We start from the raw sequence: 22212 nt of genomic DNA, 5'->3' as shown, positions 1-22212 counted from the left end.
TCATCGTGTGAAAGCTTGCAGGTCCCCATACGTCAAGGATAATGTAGAACCTCTGGATTGCTTCTTTTTTGACAAATCAATAAATAAGCACAAGTAATAATGTTTAGCATTTACAGAGAATGTTTTCAAGTGTTCTAACCACTTCTTAAACCTTACTTCATAAACCTTATAGCAGTTCTATGAGGTAAGTAAAGGTAAAGGGACCCCTGACCATTAGGTCCAGTCGTGACCGACTCTGGGGTTGCGGCGCTCATCTCGCTTTATTGGCTGAGGGAGCCGGTGTACAGCTTCCGGGTCATGTGGCCAGCATGACTAAGCCGCTTCTGGTGAACCAGAGTAGTGCACGGAAACACCGTTTACCTTCCCGCCAGAGCGGTACCTATTTATCTACTTGCACTTTGACGTGCTTTCGAACTGCTAGGTTGACAGGAGCAGGGACTGAGCAACGGGAGCTCACCCTGTCACAGGGATTTGAACCGCCGACCTTCTGATCCCAGGCTCTGTGGGTTAACCCACAGTGCCACACGCGTCCCATCATTCTGTGAGGTAGTACAGTGCTACTCAGATAGTAAACCAAACCTGAAAAAATGTGTTTTTCAAGGAACAGCTTGCAAGCTTGCAGCCAAGGTGAGATCTGAATCGAGCTCTTTCATGAACACATATCACTATCTTAAGTGCAATGCTACATCAACTCTCATGGGCTAGTTACACACATGTAGGAATCATGGAGAGGAACATCAAAGGACACCTAATCCACCAACATGGCTGACTTTTTCATTAGCAACAACGGTGTTGTGTAATGCCCTCCCTGCTGAAATACAAGATGCTCCATGAGTACAGGCACTCCGCTTGCTCTTGATAACACATCTGTTTAGGAAATCATTTCCTTGAACTTAGAACTTTCTGATCTAATTACTGAAACTTTTTTTTTAAAAAAAACTTTTAATTGCTATGCTTTTAAATTGGTTTGTTTAATTGCATATTTTAACTATGGATGTTTTTGATGCATGGTGGAATTATTTTATTGTGTATTTTAACTGTGCATGGATTTGATTGATTTTATACTTGTAAACTGCTTAGAAGCCATTTTGGCATGTCAACCTAATCCTCATCTTCATCTGTTGTCAGGAAGGCAGCTCTGTGGCTCTGCGTGGGCTGCTACTGAGATAGATAGAGCCCAAAGAGCTGTGTTTATACTGGGAATGTAATTCTTCTCCTCCTTCCTAACAGATGGCTACAGTCAGTAAAAAGATACTGGCAACATACTGAAGCTGTAATAGCGCGGAATTCTAGCCATTCCACTTCTGTTAAGAAAGGAGTTAAAGTGAAGCAGAGTGTCAGAACACAGAAAACATCATACAAAGTTAAGTTAGGTATGTCCCCAAAATCAAAACTTTTACAATAGCAGAGAGATTGCTTTTTTCTGTTTGTCTTCTTAAATCTTCAGTGAGTTTCAAAAATCCACATCAGGTTGACCCTGAAGTTTAAAGCGGCTTGTGTTGGGCTTTATAACCTAAATATTACCAGATCACTTATTTCAGATTATTCTGCTTTCAGTCGTATATGAAGAGAGATACAATGATTTAGAAAAGTATGTATGTTCCCTGGACAATGATGACTTCACTATCCATCACTATCACCCCTATGCTGCACTAACTGTGGATCATGTAAGTTTAAGATCACATTGGATATTATGGAGAAACAGCATAACCACTGAAATTTGTAACATGCTACTCAGTGCTTGCTTGTTTATTTGGCATTGCAGATTGAGAAGTACGGCTTTCCCTTGGACCTCTCTCTTTCTCCCCGAGAAGCTGTCATATTGTATGACATTATGGTAAAGGCAAGGACAGACTGGTCAAGGGCGAATGTAAGTACATGCTATTTACATATATATGTGTATCTTCAAATATACAGAGCAATTGTTACCTATATAAAAAAAGAAGATACTATTTTACTTATTTGAGAACACAGTTGTGGTCACTATTTCCCCCTTGATCTTTGATGTCAAGGAACTGGATCCTGAGCAGTTTTTTAAGGACAAAATGGTCATCATAAAGGCTGATGCAAGAACTTATGAGAAACAGCTGAAAGAAGAACTAGAAATGTGGATTAAACATGGTTGCAGTAAGGAGGTATTTATTATTTCCATCTCTCTACCTGTGTACCATCCTTCTTTTTATTTTCTAAAGGCCTTAGGTATTCTCTAATATTTTCAGTCTGTTACTTGGCTGTGTCAGGAAGTTGGACTAGGCAGAGGAGGAATGGTGGAGACCGCCACCCCAGTTTTAGTTTTGCACTTTAGAAAGCAGCTAAGCAAAGATCTATTATTCTCTGCACCAAATATTGTTTTTGAATAATGAACTCAGACTGAAACACTATTAACCTTGTTCTGTACTTTCTTGTGCCATTATTCATTGCTGCTTACCCAAAAAAATTCATCCAGAAATGGAAAGGAAATTTTTTCATTGCTGTTACCCTTTTTAACCCCTAGGCAAACAGAGTGCTGCAGCTGCTCAAACCTCAATCTACTTTTTCTTCTGAATCTGCGATGAGAAATCACTTCCCTCATTTTGTTGACAAGCTAAAACAGATGGATAAATTGCCTGCACTATTTTTCCTGTAAGTAAGACAATGGAGGTATATATGTCTGTCTTGTATAGGTAACTGACACATAACCAATGAAGTGGATAATTCGAATTTGGAATTGGGGCAGGGAACAACAATAAACAAAAACGACTATTGGTTAGGCAGCAATTATTTTAATCTTCATAATGAAAGTTCTTCCCTCTAAGATACAGACTATTATAAAGTCTCTTTAAAATGCTGTTTCAGCAGAAGCAGTTCTGTAACTGATTTTTTTTTTTTTTTGAGAGGATTATTTATAATCACTTTCCTTGTCTGCCTTTGCCAATCACTGCATTTTGAATTCGTTAGCATAGGAAAGAGCGTATCTACAGTGAATGGAAATCCTCCTGAATGCGTTTATCACTTTTGGTTCTCTGGGCCCACTAATCAGCTCAACATTGGCCTTGCCTAGATGATGCAAATATGTAAATAGTCTTGCACTGAGTGTGGAGTGGGATAACACATGCCACACATTCATCGACTGGGCCTTCCACACAGAGGCTACACACGAATAAGATGTATACACCATAAGCAGTGCCAGAGTTGGGGACGAGCAGCGTGTCCATACAAATAGTAGAGGGTCAAATAGAATGCTTGTAGGCCCCTGTTGGGTGGGATAAAGACAGAAACCAAAGAAGAGTGTCTCTTCCCCCCAAAACCTGGTAAGCATGTTGTGCTAATGGCTTGGTTACCTTCACAGTTTCTACCCCTTCCCCGGGGCAGCCAGCACTGTAGGTGGTATCTTGTTGGCAGTATCGTCAGAGCTGTAGTGCTGCCACTTACTGGAATGATAAGGGTGGCAGTGAGGTCAGGGATAGGTGGGGAACCTGCAGGGGTGCTATGCCAGCTTGTGCACCAACACAGCTCTGACCTCGCGGCCTCCCTGCCTCATCCCGGGAAGCAACAGCAACTCCAGGGTTGAAAGGGTATGCAAGTCAAAGAGCCCACTGCAGCCCATTAGAGTAATTCAGAAGCAAGTTCCCAAGCAGCATTCTCCATCTGGATTTTATGCACATGAAAGTTAATCCACTAAATGATAACGGTGAGATTTTATTTTTAAATCTAGTAACAGCCCTAATTATTAATAGGTATTCATTTGCATGCAGGTTCATAGGCATTACTTATTCACAGTAGACCTATGGAAGCTACAAGGTACTAAAGCTTACCTAAACATATTCTAGCCTATTGAGACTTTTCGGGAGAAGATACAATATAAGACTCCAATCCTATCCCCACTTATGTGGGTAAATGCCCCATTCAACTCGGTGGGATCTATTTCGGCATAGTCGTGTATATAATCTTATGGTAAGGGATCTAATTAGCAGCAAATAACCGTAGTTGGCACACCTCTTTTTAAAGATTCAATATTAAAGAAGTGGAACGTTTGGCTCACAATGTCTGCAAATTCTTAAAAGAGAAGCAAAGTAAAAAGCCCATCCGAGCTGCTGGAAAAGAAGAATGGCTAACAAAAAAATGTAAAAAGAGAGAAAAATATTTAATGGCGCAAAATGAGTAAGTGCTATAAACCTTTTTTTCTTTCTCCAAAATTTACACATAAAAAGCTGTATTTGGATACATCACATCAAATAAGTATTCTCATTTTAGATACAATTGTTATCTTTATAAAACAAATTAAGACAGACCCCCATTTTCAAAAGGATTATTAACCCCTTTTATTATCTTGCCTCCTTGAACTAAGTTTGATAATAATTTCGTAATTGTGGCAAGCAACATCCACCAATTTGCAGGTGGCATCTCTCTGCTTTTCAGCTGTGATCAATCACAGGTAAGCTTGTCCTTTCCATATCATTAGGCAAATATCTCTTTTTTAAAAGGCAGATAAGATACAGAAAGCATTTAATAATTGAGTTTCTGTTCCCGTATTTTTACAAGATTTCAATGTTTCATGTTGAAATAATAATTTCATGATTTCACCAACTGCCCTTTCCTGCATTCAACCCCCCCCCCCCTGCACCATGGCCAAAAAGCAAAACAAAAAAACCCACTGGCAGCAAAGTGGAGGCCCCACAAAGCGGCCCTGCACCCCCCTGCCCATCATGCCCTCCCCAATAAAGGAACTGGGTGATGCTGCTGAGTCCCTCTATGGATCAAGCAGTGAAGGACGGGGGGGGGGGCGGCGGCGCGGCTCCTGGCTAAATTAAGTAGATGAGGGGAAATTAAACTAAAAGGATGAGGGAAGAGACGAGGATGGGGCCCAACATACTCATTGTTCTGTCCCACGATGAGTCTGGTAATCTTCCCCTCCCTGAAGCTCTGGAGCCAACCACATGGTTGCTGCTGGCTCCGCCTCCTATTTAAGCAACTGGCCCCGCCTCCCTGCAGGGCTGATTGGCTAACCGAGGTTTGGTGGGAACCTCCAAGGACTAAGACAGGGAGGCGGGCCAGCCCAACCAGCTGGTGGGTCCCACGTGACCCAAGGTGCTGTGCTCAGTCCCACAAAGGGCGCCCATGAAGGAAGGTGTGAGCACTCATTAAAAGACCACAACATCGGACTGAAAGAGTATGCAGCTCCTTAGGAGATAACTACATGAAAAGTTAAGAGCAAATATTTTTTTAAATCTAAAAACAAAAAACATCTGAAAAAGGAGCAGACCAAGTATTTGAAACCATTTGTATGTACTGCACATATTGCGTTGTGTGTCTGGCAGAGCAATTTCAATCCCCTTTGCCCCAGGCTGGAGAAGAAGTGAAGTTAGATTAGCAAGAGGGATTCCGCCCACCAGCTGCCACCTGCAGAGTGATAGTAGCACCACTCTGGTACCACAGATCTCCCCTCCCATCCACCCAGTGTGCAGGTGCCCATGCAGCTGGTAGGATCCCTGCTGCTGGCAGCCAGCAGAAAGCTTCAAAACAGGATGTTCCAAGGACAGGGAGAGGCAGGGCAGCCTGGGATCCATTGGATCCTCAGCCAACCCTACTGCAATCACATGATGACCTTGAATCCCATGTGCTTCTATGAGCAGAGTGTAAATGTCATTCCTCTAAGAAGAATATCACGCTGAGATGGTTGTTGAGTCATTGCCACTTACCAGGATGGTGAGGGGTCAGGCGCGAGTGAAATCAGGGCTTTGTTGAAGCACCAATAGAATTAGGCACCAGTAGAGTCAACCCTCACCAATGTAGCCCTGTAGTCCCAACATCAGTGCTGCGTCACCTCTCCACTTCCTGTTGTTGCCTGAAATGTAAATGTGAACTAGTCTATTGGATTTCAAGTGACCTTTTTTTGCACAGCAGGGTAAGCCAGAGGAAGTCCTTTAGTTGTGAATGATGGACTGCAGCTTCCATCACCCCTGACTATCAGCCATGCTGGCTAGGGTTGAACAATATCTGGAGATCAGCACATAGATTACCCCTACTATAAGCCATAGTTAGTAGCTTGGCATGAATTAACAAGACATGAACCAGCAGCGTGCTAGTGCTTGCTGTCCAGTTACTGTCCCTTCATGTCTTCTCTAGTGTGAGTAGCAAGAAGCCTTGCTTAGCATCATGTCCAAACCTGAGATCATGGTTTCCTTCTGAAAAAACCCCCAAAAACCAAAGGAACTGTGACTTACCATGAAATGTGAAGAAGATTAGTGTCACATACAAATGAGTTCTACATTTGTCTGTGTGTCTCTTTCACTTTTGTACACGCACATACACATATTAGGGTTGCCAGATTCTGAAGAGAAAAAAAGAGGACGCATTTGCCAACTTCTACTTTTAAGTATGGATCGCTATGATGACTCTACCCATGAAAAAGAGGACATATGCTGGAAAAAAGAGTACATATGACAATGTCAGGGAAATGTTGAAAAATTGTTTGGTAATTTATCTGTACTTTTGTGCAGTGACACTAAAGTCCGTAACTATGGCAAACAATTAGTTTGGGAAGCTGAGCTTGATAGCTTAAGGAAGCAACTGGAGAAGATTTCTGAAACTCCTTCCGACTGCACCTATGCAAATGAACATGCTGTTGATGAGGAGGTGAGCTTAAAGCCCTTTAATTTCCAGTATTAAAATAAAAATGACTTCGATCTTCATTAAAAATTAGACATGTAAAATCAAGTGCTGTAACATACACCGCTGTGTTCATATTTGTGTATGTCCAAAGTATATTTGAGATTATGAAATTCTCTCCAAATTAATGATTAGAAAATGTAAAATTACATAGGCAAAGGTTTTCTAACATGTATTCAGTTAAAGTCAATTTACACTTATGCAATCATGTAGAAATGACGAGCTGCTTTGAAACATCTACTGTTCTTACATATTAAGACTTTCCTTCCCCTAGACTTTGACCAAGATATTTAATCGATTAAGAAACTCGAGAAAGAAAATAGAACTGCAAGATTTGGCACTAAGAGGCATTGGGTATCATCATTCTGCTGTGGATGCCAAAGGGAAGCAAATGGTGGAGATGCTTTTCAGAAAGGGATTTCTGCAGGTTGACCAACTTTCAGTTTGTATATTTGTAATCTATGTGCATACATGCCTTGCTAATACTGCCAATCACCTACTATCTGTGTATGCTTCAAAGTTATTTGTCATAGGTTTATTTAAACCTTTTTCTGATCATTAAAGTCAAATTAACTTGATTGTAAGCAGTGTCAGATTACTTAACAGGCAGAGTAGACACCAACCTGTGGGCCCCATGCTTTTTAGGGACTCTACGACAATGGATCAAAATAGTATTGTGTAAAAAATGGGCTTATTAAAATGGTTGGTTGGTAAAATAAAAAAAAGGATTAGGAGATAATTTGTGAGGGCCCCCTGAGATTTCGACTGCCCAGGGGCCTCCACAGGGCTTAATTCAGCACTGATTGTAATCCATGGATGGCGTGTTGACCCTAATATTCTTCCCTTGTTAAACTAGCTACAATAGCTACCCTACTGAAGTGTTGGGGACTGGAAGAAAAAGGAATGAGTGACAGCTGAATGGGGAGGCAGGGGATTGACTGGCATAACTTACCTTTTCTCCTTCCCACCACTTAGGCCTCATTTAAAATTGTTGATTTCTTTTAAAGGGATGACCAGCTTTATATTTAATAACTGGCCTGCTAATTTGGATGTTGCTCTGTACAAGTTATATACTTGGTCTTCATTCTTTCATGGTAATACTGACATTATCCGATGTTAAATTTTAGGCTGATGGGTGAAGGTGGTCTTGTGGAAGGAAAGCACTTAATATTTTGGGTGCTTTGAAAAGAGATTCTGCCCTTCCTCCAGCCTCTCTGGTTTTATGGCCAACTTGTATGATCATGGCATAGAGTGCAGATGTGTCCTTGGTCAGTTCCCCTTAATATTGCCATGGGTCTTAGGGGGCTATGATAAATGAAAAACAAGTTGAGGCTTTTCCAAAATAGCATGCTCGATACCCTAGATCACAGTGATGCTTTCTTGATCACACTTGATTAGGAAAATATATACAAGGGACTAGAAACTGAATCTAACTAAATATTAGCAAGTCCTAGTAACTGGAGTTCAGATTCTGCCAGTATTTTTCATTATGCTTTTTTATTCATCTCTCCCACACCCACAAAAAACCCTTTTATGTAGCTCTGCATTGTGTCGCATGGATAAGCATTATTAGGGTATTAACACTGCTAGTCAATGTTAACTATCATCTTTTAAAACAATTAAGGCAGCACTCTTACACCCAAATACCTGGGAACAAATCTCGTTAAGCTGAATGGGACTTACTTGCACTGCCACTGAATGTTGTTTCTTCTTTTAGGTGGTGACAGCCACAGGAACCTTGGCTTTGGGAATCAACATGCCATGTAAATCTGTTGTTTTTGTACAGAATTCTGTATATTTGGATGCTCTGCACTATAGGCAGGTAATGAGATTAATCTTTAGGACTAGTCAAAAGTCCATGGCTGTTTTTGGAGAGTGGGATGGGTTGGACAGTCCAGCATGAATCCACAAGTAATGCATTATTATTGCATCAATGACCCACAAACATGCAGAGACCAATATGGAAGGATGTTTAGTCTCAGTGCTATGTTTACGGAACTCAGCAATAAGTAGCACTGAATTGACTCGGCTTATCATTGGCTCTGGCTGCATATACTGCTGGTTTCCTTATTCCCTGCCCCTACCCCTCTCAGTGGGTACTCGCCACCACTGCCCGTGTCCCCATGTTGCAGTTCTGATCCAAATCAGGCCTCCTGTGCTGGCTTATTAACAACAACACTACATTTAAGAGCAGACTTGCATGACTAAGGGCACCTGTAATTTAGTCTCGGGTGTATTGGGTATGGAGGACACTTAGGAAATTTAAACTTTAGGTCTTACAGGTAAAGTTTGTTTCCCTCCGACCCCACAGACACAGCACTGAAGGGAAATTGATGCCCACAAGTATAAAGCGTTAACATTCAACCCCTGGGATTTGCTAGGAATGACTTTGTCTCTTCTCTCCCCATCCCTCTGTCTATCTATTTGATAAAGAAAAAAGGAGCATGTTTGTCCTGCAATATGGATAGCTTCTCTGCTACAGTCTTAAATGCTTTGATTTCAAATTTTGCTTGATTATTTACTTGTGTGATTTCTGACTTTGACTGCTTTTTCATAGATGTCTGGACGTGCTGGGCGACGAGGTCAAGACTTTTTGGGTGATGTCTTTTTCTATGACATTCCATTGCCTAAAATACAGAAGCTCATTAAATCCAATGTACCAGAACTTCGAGGACAGTTTCCTTTGAGTATTTCTCTGATCCTGAGACTCCTGCTGTTGGCTTCAAAAGCAGATGATAAAGTGGATGCAAAAGCCAAGGTATACCTTGGAAGCAATCCTCCTCTTAATGAAGGATGCAATCCTAGAGCCACCCAATGGGACAGAACACATTGGGTTTTACTTCTGATATCACTGGAAAACAATGTATGACTCCTTCCTAGCTTAATTTAACAAGGTGTTCCTAAATGTGTCTACTTGGAAATAACTCCCAGTGACTTCAGTAAGAGTAAATACCTAGGAAAGTGTTACGAATTGCAGCCTAAATTGATCAACTAATTTCCTGACAATGTTCTAACCAGTGCATTTTGCTACACATTTTCAAAACTCATTCTGCAAGTTAAAGAGAAACACTAAATGCTAATGCTCAATGTTTTAGATTCAGGTAGGTAGCCATGTTGGTCTGGAGACCAGCTGAGTTTGTTCTTGGTATAATTGGTATAAGCTGTCACGGTCTGGCTGGGGACGTCAGGACTGGGGGCAAGATGGCAGGGTAGGAGCAGGAACAGGAGTCCAGGAGTCAGGAAGCCAAGGGTCTGAGGGTCAGGAAGCAAGGAGTCACGAAGTCAAGGGTCCTAGGATCAAGCAGCAAGGAGTCACGAAGTCAGGGGTCCGAGAAGCAAGGAGTCAAGGAGCCAAACGCAGCAGGGCAGGGAACGTGTTGCTGTGGGAAATACCGAAGGGAAATGCTGACCTTATATCCCTTCCCGGCTCTTGCCACCAGGTGCTGTGAGTTACCAATCGCCTTGCCTCTTCAGAACAAACTTAGGAAGGCCCCAGTCCTGCAAAGTCCTATTGGTCCCAGGGCCTGGCTCCTGCACGCACACCTGACATAAGCTTTCACGTGCATGCACGCTTTTTCAGATACCTGAAGAAGTGTGCATGCACACAAAAGCTTATACCAAGAACAAACTTAGTTCGCTCAAGGTTTTTGTTTATTTTTCATGGTATGGAAGATACATTTTTAGAAAACTATTGTTACAGTAGTAAACAACAAATACCTTGTCCCAATGTAATGTCATGCTATGTAATAAAGTTTTAGTTGATTACTCTAAAAGGTCGGGCCACATTTTCCCATGAGTGTTGGGTAGATGCCTGCCACAGTCTGAACAATTTACTGTATGCATTCAATAAACATTTGCTGCATGTTAGAAAAGGAATAGGGATTGTGGTTGCCCTTTACTGCTCTGGCCTGACACGTTAATTTCTCAGGCAATTCCTTTGACCATACTCTGGTATGCCAAGAATTGATGTTAAGCCCAGTGCCAGTTTTCTAACATCTTACTCTCAAACCTTTCAACCAGTCAGCTGCAATGGAAATATATTGATATATTTTCCCTTCCCAAAGGTCCTGTCGATACTGAAGCATTCACTTCTAGCCTTCAAACAACCAAGGGCCCTCAAGATGTTAAAGTTGTATTTTTTGTTTTCATTACAGTTTCTTGTGAAGGAGGTAAGTTTTCAAGTCTTCTTATTTAATCAAGTGGGTCTTGGCTTTTATGTAGTACCCCACACTGGTGTGCAGAGTCCTTTGTGGATATGGCCTTGTTTTTGTAGACCTGGAAAATGATCACTTCACCATCCTGAAGGTGATAAAACCATGTGGGTGTGTAATGTTTTATCAATGTTCAGATGTGTTGTATTTTCCCTTTCAGGGAAAAATGTAGTTTTGTTTCTGCCCATGATTGTGGTAGCAGAGTACTTATCCACCTCTCAGATACCACCAGGAGCTGACAGCCATTTTCTCCCCAATAATTCACCTGAACTAACACAATGCAGCATCATTCCAAACTCTTTTGGGAATGGAAAAATGGTGGCTTCCAAGAGCTCAAGCATTGCTGTGCCTCCACCAACAACTATATTTCCCTTGTTCAAAAATAGGAAAAAATGTCCCACACCAAAATGATTCAACCCTGCTCCTTGAAATATATGCCCACCAAGTTTAATGGGTCAACCCCCCCCCAAAAAAAAAATTCCTGAAAAATGTTAGAAGTTTTCATTCTGGCCCAGATTTATAAACAGTAAGTTTAAAAGATTGGTGCTTAGTACTTAGTACTAAGATTGGGACTTAGTACTCAGTATTCAAAACAGTGCGTGAATGTGCTCTGGAACAAATTGAGGGCCACCTCTTAAATTAATCTTCTATTACCACTGTAATATTTAAGACATTTAGCTAGTCTGTGTTATTGTACAACATTTGGTCGCTTTATGGTTATCCTGCACAAACATGGGAGAGTTTCTGTTTTCAGCTCCTAAGCTTACACCATGATTAAAATCAGAACGTATTTTGCAGTTTGTCTCATGAGTTAGGGTGGAAATCCATCTGAATACATACAGTGTTTTCTTACTTTAGGGATATGTGGATCGGGAAGGCAATACTACAGGATTTGCTGGACTTGTGACTCATTTGCATTATCATGAACCTTCCAATATTGTACTAGTTGATTTTCTTGTGAAAGGCTTATTCCATAAGCTGTGTCAACGGAGCAAGGAAGGTATGTTTACATGGGCACAGAGAAAGAGCACCAATTCCTTCCTTCCCTGCTTTGCTTTTGAATGGGCAGAGTGATTTACTCCATTCGATCCTGTTTTGGAGACCACTTCTACTCCAGGTTGGGGGAGTGAGGAAGGCCTTGTCATGTCAGTGTTCATAAATATAACTAATAGATGAAGGGTGAAGAACCTTCAGCTCATGGACCAAACCACCAGAGATCCTAATTTGACCAGGAGGCTGTTTTTCCCCATCTCCCCCACACCTGTGAGCAGGTAAAGCCACAGCTGCAAATAAGCGTTAAGAGTGCACTCCTGAAGGATTAATTTGCAATAATGTGGATTTCTGTACCAAACAGGACCACATGCTTTCTCTCAGGATGTGATGGAAAAGCTGGTGCTAGTATTGGCCCATCTTTTTGGAAGAAGGCGGATACCAGCTGCTGTTCTTTATTCTAGAAGGACATTTTACCAGTCAAAGGTAAGCTCAAAAGCTTGTTTATTTGCCACTAAAAATGTGGGAAAGAATGTTGGCCACCTTTGTTCAGAAGGTACAAAGATGAGCGGATGATGCCAAAGATGGAGATAATGATGTGATTGAAAGAAACCCCAGTAACTACTGATCAAAGGTGAACAGAAGAATCCACATGCTGTTTAATTCTCTTTGGAAGCTTCTCTCCTCCTTTGCATTTTTATTGATTCTATATGGACAACTTATTGAATGATAAATTAAGTTTATACTATGGAAGTAAGGTATAAAGATACGTGTAAGCACCTTTTGTATTGCACAGTACTCTGATTCTGTGACATAGATTGGATTATGAGATAAATTCTGCAGCAATACAGCCAAAGTCACTAGAGTCCTCTTGGTGATCTAGATACTGTATTCTGTGGTCCTTTTTAAAAAAAAAAAACGCATTTTCTTATTAAAAGCTTTAAATGAGGCTTGACGATTATTATTTATCTCTCAAGCAACTATTCTGTTGTCTTTAGGTGTTTCTTGAGGATCTCCCTGAAGATTTTGCTGCTGCTTTGCATGAGTACAACTCCAAAATAAAAGAGAATTTTGCACAGTTTCTGCAGATAGTTTCCACCATGGCTGATATGCAGCAAGAATATAAACTTCCACTTTCAGAACTTGGTAAGCAGGCATTGTTTGTATTACATTGAAATACAAACTGTGCACTTCTGAAGCCTATCAATTAGGAATCAAAGGTCCACTGGTTGAGCAGCCTTGTGATCCCAGAGGAGTCCCTGGGAAGCTACATGGGCTTAGATATGCAACCTGTGGCTGGTTAGAGGAAGTACAGTTTGAAAGATGGCATGCTGGAGGTAGATTGGACAGAAGAAAGGTAGGAATGGAGGCATGGGTAGGCAGTGGGTGAATATGTGATTGCTTCAATTGCACATATTTTGGCTTAGATTCAGTAGGGACAAAAAAGAGCACAAGGATATATGGTCACATCTAATGAGACATCTGAGGACTTCAGTCATCAAGTAGATATAAAGTATAAATATCTGTTTTTGATATTTATGTCCATTCCTCTATTATCCAATTATAATAGAGTTGTGCACCCATTGATAAATTCACATTTTTAATCATTTTGTTAGATTTTTCAAGTAAAAAGCCATCTGACTCACCGCTTGCATCTCATTTAATGAGCTGCGATGAAGGAAGGACAGCAGTTTCACCGTTTGTGTGCCTGTCAGGAAATACAGAATTTGATTTGCTGCACAAAGGCTCCATCAACAATGTAAGTGGGAAAGATTATAAAGTATAAAACTGGAGGTTTGAAGAAATATGCCAAAAGCATATACTACTACTACTACTAAATTTATTATTTATACACCACCCCTCTGGCTGGGTTTCCCCAGCCACTCTGGGCAGCTTACAGCGCATATAAAAAAAAATGATGGGAGGGTGTTCCAGAGGGTGGGCACCACTACCAAGAAGGCCCAAAGCCTGGTTCTCTGTAACCTCACTTCTTGCAGTGAGGGAAGCGCCAGAAGTCCCTCAGAGCTGGACCTCAGTGCCTGGGCTGAGCAATGGGGGTGGAGACATTCCTTCAGGTATACTGGGCCAAGGCCATTTAGGGCTTTAAAGGTCAGCACCAAAAGTTTGAATTGTGCTCAGAAACTTGCTGGGAGCCAATGAAGGTCTTTCGGGACTGGTGTTATGTGGTCTCCCTGGCCATTCCCCGCCATCAGTCTAGCTACCGCATTCTAGATTGGTTGTAGTTTACGAGTCACCTTCAAAAGTAGCCCCGTGTAGAGTGCATTGCAGTAATCCAAGCGGGAGATAACTAGATCATGCAACACTCTGGCGAGAAAGTCTGTGGCAGGTAGGGTCTCAGCTGGCATACCAGATGGAGCTGGTAGACAGGAGAGGGTGCTTTGGAGCCAGATAGTCAATAGTCCTGGTTAACTCCACCTTCCAGCAGGCCACCAGGGAATCAACATGGGACAAAACATCCCCTACCACTCTCTGGAAACCATTAAGTGGCAGGGACAGACCATCCGAATTGGTCCCACCTCCCTGTGGAGGAGAAGGGTCACAGAGAAGTCTAGTTGTACCAGGAAGTGATCCGACCATGGCAATTCTTTTGTTTTGCTTAATGTCAGCTCATTAATGTCCGTTGAGGTCAACACCTGATCTAAGCCATGTCTGTGGCTATGGGTTGGGCCAAACTTATTCAGAGGCAGTCCCATGGAGGCCATGCTTTCCATGAGGTCTCGAGCAGCCCTTGGTAAGGTTGTGTCGGCATGGATGTTAACATCTACCATGACCTGAAGCAGGTCAAACAAGGAATCCTTGGTGCAGTGGGGAGGTCAGTACACTAAAAGGAATCCTGTACTTCCCCTATTGCCCAGCTTCCAGAACATATACTCAGAAAACTGGGTCTTCCCAATTAGGACACCTGGCACAAGCTAATGACTTCCTAAAGATCACTGCAACCTCCCCACTCCCCGCCCACATGACATGGGTTGCTGTGAGAAACGTGGCGGCAAGCAGCAGCAAGAACAGGCCATTGGCCTCGTCCAACCAAGTCTCTGTTACACATGCCAGGTCAATTCCACCATCCATGATCAAGTCATGAATGGCAGTGGTCTTGTGAATCATTGACTTGGCATTACACAGCAGCACCAAAATGGAAATACTGTATGAAGATAAGTTCATGGACGGTAGATTATTTTGTGCTTGTGTGTCCCCTGTTTTCTAAAGGCACAAAATGACTTCGTATGCAATTCTCAGAGTTGCCCAAGAACAGGAAATTGATTGTTAAACCACCGCAGGAATTGTAGGTCTGTGAGAGGAATAGGGGTCTCCTAACAACTTTCAGCTCGCTTAACAAGCTACAATTCTCAGGATTCTTTTGAACCACAATGGCAGTTAATGTGGTCTCATAGTGCTTTAAGTGCTTACTGCGGATGCGGCCTTAAATGCAACCATTCTCCCCTAAGCACAAGAAACTTGTTCTTGGGATCTCATCCAGGTTCAGGGCAGCTTTATTACTATATGGCGAAGGGGTTGGTCAGTAACTGAGTTGTATGAAAAAGGAATGCTGCTCTACCGTTTCTGCAGGTCATACTGCGCACAATAGGCATTAATGGTGCAAACATTCCAGTCCTCTATTCAAAGATATGTGATAATCAGGGAAGAATGATGCCACTTAATGCATATGTGCTCGACTTCTATAAGCATGGATCTCTGACAGCAATAGAACAGGATAACAGGTGCGTGCTTTCTTTCTTTCATTATTTATTTTCTATACCACACTTCATTTGAGGGTGGTTTAACATATAAAAACACAAAAATGCATTACATAGTAACAAACAAGAACAGTACCCATGCCCCCAAGTTTAAAAGGCCATAGATGGTTCAATTAGCCAAAAGCCTATGAGAAGAGTGAGGAAATTTCACCCCTCCCATTGCAAGAATCTGCTGATTTTCCAGAGAGGAGGGGGCGGATTGTGCTTGCTACTTATTCCGCTCCGGCCTCACTTCAAAGGGGGAAACTGAGTGTTATCTCTGTGTAGATAAGGTCGCTGCAGAAAGCAGCTGTAACACTCAGTGCAGTCCAGTGTCTCCATTTGTATATAGTTTGTATAGTACAGTAGCTGTAGTGGATAAAAGAAGATATTCTTCAGCGCTGTCGTCCGAGTGATTTATGCTCTGCTGTACTCTGCTGTGCAATGACTGTCTACTGGAAGTGAGTTCGGTGCTCACAGCTCTGAGATGTGAGTCCATAGCACTTAGACCTGGTCCTGCAGAAGAAGGTCTCTGGAAGTGCTACCCCAGCTCGCCTGGCCCAGTCGGGGCTGAAGTGGTTGAGCTCAGTCGGTGGCACTGGCTCAAAGGCGAAGCTGACTGAGAGGAATGTTTTTCCTGGTGCTTAAAGATATGTAGTTAAAGCGAACCTGGGGAGAGCAATCCACAAGTGGGGAGCCACCACAGAAAAACCCCCTTCTCATGTTGCTGTCCTACAAACCTCTCAGGGAGAAATGTTTTGAGAAACGGCAAGTAAGAGGTGTCACGGTACAGTAGATATTTATAAAATTAAGCATGGCATGGAGAAAGTGAATACAGAAAAGTTTCTCTCCCTTTCTCATAACGTTAGAATTCGTGGACATCCAATGAAGCTGAATGTGGGAAGGTTCCGGACAGATAAAATACTTCTTCACACACTGCATAGCTAAATTGTAGAACTCACACGCAACAGGAGGAAGTGATCGCCACCAACTTGGATGGCTTTAAAAGAGAATCAGACGAATCCTTGGAGAGCAAGGCTATCAAGAACAAGAAAAGTACATGAAATATATAACTCTGCTAACCTACTTTTCCTTCCAATTTTAGTATACATGAAGGAGAAGCCTATGCTTGTTTGAAAGACTTTGGCCTTGTTCTTCGAGTCATCAGGTATGCCAACGGTTTTCAACCAGTGTGCCTAGACACCCTGGGGTGCCTTGAGTGATAGTCAGAGGTGCTGCAGGCAACACCGGCCTCTGTCCCTCTTTCTTTCCCTCCCTCCTCTGATGCCTTCTCGTGTCTCTGCTTCCCAAAGGCTTGCAGAGCTGCTTGTTGCAGCAGCCCTGGCTACAGGTGAATGGTGCCTCTGGGGCTGGCCAGGGGGTGCTTCCCAGGCCCCTATGGGCAGTGGGAGGAGGCACCTCTCTTTGGGGGCAGGGGAGGCAGCTGCTGCTTCCCAGAGGACTCCCAAGGAGAGGGAAGAGACTGAGGGAACACTCCACAAGCGATAATGTTTGAAAAGGGGTGAGGGGTTTCCAGCTCTGCAGGTAAGGGGTGAGATAACTGGGCTCCTGAGCCCCACAAGAGTGCCACAGAAAGAATGTCAAGGGAGCCGTGGACCCAAAATGTTGAAAACCTCTTGAGGTATGCAATGAAGTCTTGCTTGTTTACTCTTGTTCTTTAGAACAATTGAACAGAGGTCAGTAGACTGGTGCCTATCATACCTGGGTTGGCACCAGAAGAGGGGGCAGGGGCCAAACAAGGCACTTGCCCCCCCCCTTGCTGGACTGCTGACATTAACATATACAGTGGTACCTCAGGTTACATACGCTTAAGGTTACAGACTCTGCTAACCCAGAAATAGTACCTTGGGTTAAGAACTTTGCTTCAGGATGAGAACAGAAATCGTGCTCTGGCGGTGCAGCAGCAGCAGGAGGCCCCATTAGCTAAAGTGGTGCTTCAGGTTAAAAACAATTTCAGGTAAAGAACGGACCTCCAGAACGAATTAAGTACTTAACCTGAGGTATCACTGTACTGTTATATATCTTTCTGAGATCTTAACACATGAGGCACAACTTAACCTGACAAAAATATACATTGCTCTTTCTGTACCCCATCCCCAAATTTACCTGCGTGATGCCTCCACTGTTACCATGGGTGTAGAGATTAGTCTGGGTGACTCAAACATATCACAGTCCAAACAGTTTTCACATAGTAAATGAACACCAGTGGGTGTTGTCACCTCCATTTCCATCTTTACATCTAAGGTGTGAATGTTGTTCATGGGGATTTGCTAGCAGTGATGAATCCAAATGACAAAAACTTTCAATATTTGACCTGGGTGGCTTTGCATCCACTCCTCTTGTGTATCATCCTTAACATGGTTTGAACACTTTGAACATGGCTTGGACATCAAGAGTGAGATCTCAGAGGCAACAAAAACAAAAGTATTTTTTTGTTTTAGATAGATGCTTAATTCAGGTAAACCATAAAGAAACACAAGACTGGTCTAATCATGTAGCAGGACCAAGAAGACCCATGGGAGGAATCAAGGAAGGCCAGAACTGATAGCTGAATGGTGCACGAATACTTTTCAAAATATTGCGCCTAGCAGGGGGGTGGATGGTTTTCTGTGGGCTCTACTTCAGGCACAAAAATGTTACAAAATACAACAAAGCAGTTTTCAGGGTTGAAGGTGTATAACACCCCCTCCTCCTCACAAAAACATTTAATTTACTTCTGCTTCTCTTTTCCAGTGTCTCTTTGCGTGAACTTTGCGACAAAGAGGATGATAACGTCGTGTGCGCCTTTGAACAATTAAGTCAGAACTACTGGTCGAAACTGGATGTGGTGTAAATGGAATAACGCCTGCACCAAAAATATGGTGCTTTGTAAGAAGGGATAACAGTTCACAGTTGTATCAAATAGACACCAGTGATTGGTTGAATGGATATGTAGTATCTGTTTGATTAGGGGTGCTGCCTTAATGCGAATATTTAATTTTAAAGATTTTAGAAGGATCTGGTATGGAAGAGGGAGCAGCAACAAAATGTGGCTGCGGGATGTACTCCTGTTCAGGGTCCCAGCCAGCCATGCCTTCTTCATGGGCACTACACACCTTTCTCCCTTGTCTTCTGTCTCTCCCTCACACCCCTCTTCAAGTATCTTCTGTGGTCTACAGCCACTTAGCAAGTTCAGCCTTCATTAGGGTGTTTTGTCCCACCCCCTCCGGGTTGCCTTTCAGTTTGCCCATAATATATAGGACCATTTTAGAGTTTTTGTTAGAGTACTCAGCTAGTATAAAGTGAAGGGGACAGCTTTTTTATTTAACAGAAGGCACCAGACAGCTTGTACTGTGGATAGGGCCATCTTCTGACCCCTCTCAAAAGTTCTAACTCCCCAGTAGAGTTTCTCTCCTTGTTCTATGCTTCCTCAGAGGTTACTGTAAAATGCCTTTTTTGGGAGTGGGGAGCTTCTCCATCTGTTCTACAAATGGTTTTCTACTATGTTCAAATAGCTGGGGGGAAATGTCAAATAAGTCAGCGTGCCTAACTATTTGTTTAAATGACAACACAGGGAAGGGTAATTGAAGACACACCTCTTTACCATGGCTTTTAACAGCTGATATATAGATTAGATATAGATATAGATGATATAGATATATATTTGGGACACATTATATGTTTTTAACTTTGTGTTGTAATTATTGTAACCTACTCGTGACACCTTATGGTGAAAGGAAGCTAGCTAGCTAGCTAGCTAAATAAATAAATAAATAAAGCTTTTTTTCGTTCTTGGGGTTTTGTTTTTGCCTGTTTGTATAGAATTAAGGATTTTAAATCCTAACAAGTAAGTAAACAAACAACAAAGTAAACTCCCTTTGTTGAGTTCCCCCAACCCTCCTGATCTGGAATTCAGGAAGGATATGGAAAACTCCCCAAATTATACAATGTGTGGTACAATTCTGGGAGATATAAGCAGGATCATGGCTTTGTTGAAGCATGAATTTATGGAGCTTATTAAGAATAAATACTGCCAATATATAGTGAACAGATGAAAAAGATTTTGCTGCCCTAATATTAACAAGTCTGGTTTATCTTTGTGTGCGTGAGAAGCAAAACAAGAATTGTCTAGCAATGACATGTTGTGATTCTTAGGCTGCAATCCTTTGCACATATTCTCATTGAACACAGTGGGACTTCTGAATAAACAGGTATAGGTTTGTCCTGCCATGCTGTTGTTGATAATGGAATGAGTTTGGAGTTAGCCTAAATGGTGTTGGCGGCTCTCTTTTCCAGTCATGTGATTCTGAACGCTGTGAGATTGATTATTGCAGAAAAGGGGATTGTCATAGTGGTCAGACCAACATGCTTGCTAAATCAATAGCCTCACCTGCTATGTTAAGTATCTGATTTGTACTATCAATTCTTTATTGATTAAAAAATGTGCATGTCTATACAAACATTATGTACTATCCCTTAACAGGTTAAAAAAAAGAAAAGAAAATTATATAAAATAGAAAATTTATAAAGAAAAAAATTTAAAGAAGTAACAAAGATAAGAAACAAAGAAATCAAATTTAAAAAAGAGAGAAAGTTATTTACATAGTAAAAATACTCATCAGCACAATCCTTCCCATCCTTCTCATTATACTGTTTGATATAATATTCTTTTTTACACAGGTTTACATTTTATAATATTATTTCTTTCTGCTTTGTATACATTCATTTGGTCTTTTTCTTTACAAATATCACTCAATTTCTGCTAATATGTAGTTATTTGTACAATAAAGTTTACATACCGTATTTTTCGTCCCATAGGACACACCTAGTTTTTTTTGGGGGGGGGGAATTTCCCTTTATTCCCCCCCCCAAAGCAGGTCGGGGAAACAGAACCAGGTCGAGGAACAGCGGGATGGCGGTGCTGCGCCTCCCTGCTGTCCCCGGAGCTTGTGGGGCTGGCTGATGTCTGCCCGGCGCGAGGGGCGCTCTGCTTCAGGGCGCCCCTCGTGCTGGGCGGCAGGCTGCTATCCGCAGCGTGGGGAGCCTTGCGGGGAACTCCTGCAAGGCTCCCCACGCTGCGGATGTCTGCCCGGCGCGAGGGGTGCTCTGCTTCAGGGAGCCCCTCGCGCTGGGCGGCAGGCTGCTATCCGCAGCCTAGACATCCCTGCGGGACCTCCCGCAGGGCTGCCTAGGCTGCGGATGTCTTCCTGAAGCCTGGAGAGCGAGAGGGGTCGGTGCGCACCGACCCCTCTCGCTCGCCAAACTTCAGCAAAAGCCTGCATTCGCCCCATAGGACACACCCAGATTTCCCCTTCATTTTTGGAGGGGAAAAAGTGTGTCCTATAGGGCGAAAAATACGGTAATTCTTAAATATTATCCATTCTCTAGTTGTTGTTTTTGTTTCTATATTCCTCTAACTGATCCCATCAGTTTTGCTAATTGTAGTATTCTAACATGAGTATCTGCCAATCTGTAATCTCTGGGAGTGTTTCATTCTTCCAGTTCCTTGCTATAAGGGTTCTAGCTGCTGTAATACCATACATAAACAATGTTCTTATATCTTTTAAAATTTCTGGTGGTAGTATACAAAGTAGGAAAATCTCTGGGTTGTTTTTTTAAGGTGATTTTAAACAGTTTCTTAAACTCGTTTTAAATATCATTCCAGTATTTGCCAATGGCTACATATGTCCCCTAGAGGATGCGGGTGGCGCTGTGGGTTAAACCACAGAGCCTAGGACTTGCCGATCATAAGGTCAGCGGTTCGAATCCCCGTGACAGGGTGAGCTCCTGTTGCTCGGTCCCTGCTCCTGCCAACCTAGCAGATCGAAAGCACATCAAAGTGCAAGTAGATAAATAGGTACCACTCTGGCAGGAAGGTAAAAGGCATTTCCGTGCACTGCTCTGGTTCGCCAGAAGCAGCTTAGTCATGCTGGCCACATGACCCAGAAGCTGTATGCCGGCTCCCGCGGCCAATAAAGCAAGATGAGTGCCGCAACCCCAGAGTCGGTCATGACTGGACCTAATGGTCAGGGATCCCTTTACCTTTTTCTTTACACATGTCCCCCACATATGATAGTATGACCCCCTCCTCTTTTTTGCATCTCCAACAGGTTGATGTTTTCCCTTTATACATTTTAGCAAGCTTTTTGGGAGTAAGATGCCATCTATATACCATTTTCATGGTGTTTTCCCTGAGATTATACCATGCTGTCAATTTAATGTCTGTTGCCCATAATCTCTCCCGTTGCTCCATAAGTATCTGCTTTGTAATGTAAATTAGGGCAATGGGGTGCACAGAAACAAATGGCTGTAGAGTGTAGACCCTCCTGGAAGGTAAGCAGGAGAGACGTTTGTGTCTGGAAGAGAACAAAGGACAGTCCGTCTTGGGATTGGGGCAAAAAAAAGATGCCTGACTTGTTCCCTATACTTGATCCAGAGCCATGTCATTGAAGAGCCTCCCTAAAAAATGAATGTGGGAGAGCAGGATTTGTGGGAGTATTAATGCTTGAGCCTCGAGTAACCTTCATTCCAAAGAAACCAAACCCAAGTTATATGCTGCAATCCCTGAGATTTCTCATGGCTTGGAGACTGGGACGTACTTAACAGTA

General features: G+C 42.5%; 1 protein-coding gene across 2 annotated transcripts in view; it reads left to right on the top strand.

The window, feature by feature from the left end:
- Window positions 1-20108, top strand: part of LOC310714701 (putative ATP-dependent RNA helicase DDX60) — a 44819-nt gene extending 24711 nt beyond the window's left edge. For both annotated transcript variants that reach the window (XM_083520199.1, XM_083520200.1), the window contains exons 21-38: window positions 1231-1373; window positions 1558-1667; window positions 1766-1870; window positions 2013-2135; window positions 2495-2622; window positions 3988-4140; window positions 6480-6615; window positions 6923-7075; window positions 8366-8470; window positions 9206-9406; window positions 10713-10817; window positions 11718-11859; window positions 12214-12335; window positions 12848-12995; window positions 13466-13608; window positions 15438-15589; window positions 16710-16772; window positions 18359-20108. In XM_083520199.1, the coding sequence (XP_083376325.1) occupies window positions 1231-1373; window positions 1558-1667; window positions 1766-1870; window positions 2013-2135; window positions 2495-2622; window positions 3988-4140; window positions 6480-6615; window positions 6923-7075; window positions 8366-8470; window positions 9206-9406; window positions 10713-10817; window positions 11718-11859; window positions 12214-12335; window positions 12848-12995; window positions 13466-13608; window positions 15438-15589; window positions 16710-16772; window positions 18359-18458 (2332 nt within the window). In that variant the 3' untranslated portion in view covers window positions 18459-20108. The remainder of the gene's footprint in view (window positions 1-1230; window positions 1374-1557; window positions 1668-1765; window positions 1871-2012; window positions 2136-2494; window positions 2623-3987; window positions 4141-6479; window positions 6616-6922; window positions 7076-8365; window positions 8471-9205; window positions 9407-10712; window positions 10818-11717; window positions 11860-12213; window positions 12336-12847; window positions 12996-13465; window positions 13609-15437; window positions 15590-16709; window positions 16773-18358) is intronic.
- The last annotated feature ends 2104 nt before the right edge of the window (window positions 20109-22212 follow it).

This window comes from Podarcis liolepis (assembly GCF_965112155.1).
Source record: "Podarcis liolepis genome assembly, chromosome: 9".
Lineage (NCBI taxonomy): Eukaryota > Metazoa > Chordata > Lepidosauria > Squamata > Lacertidae > Podarcis > Podarcis liolepis.
The sequence above is the reverse complement of the archived record's forward strand: the minus strand, read 5'-3'. Positions and strand labels throughout refer to the sequence as shown.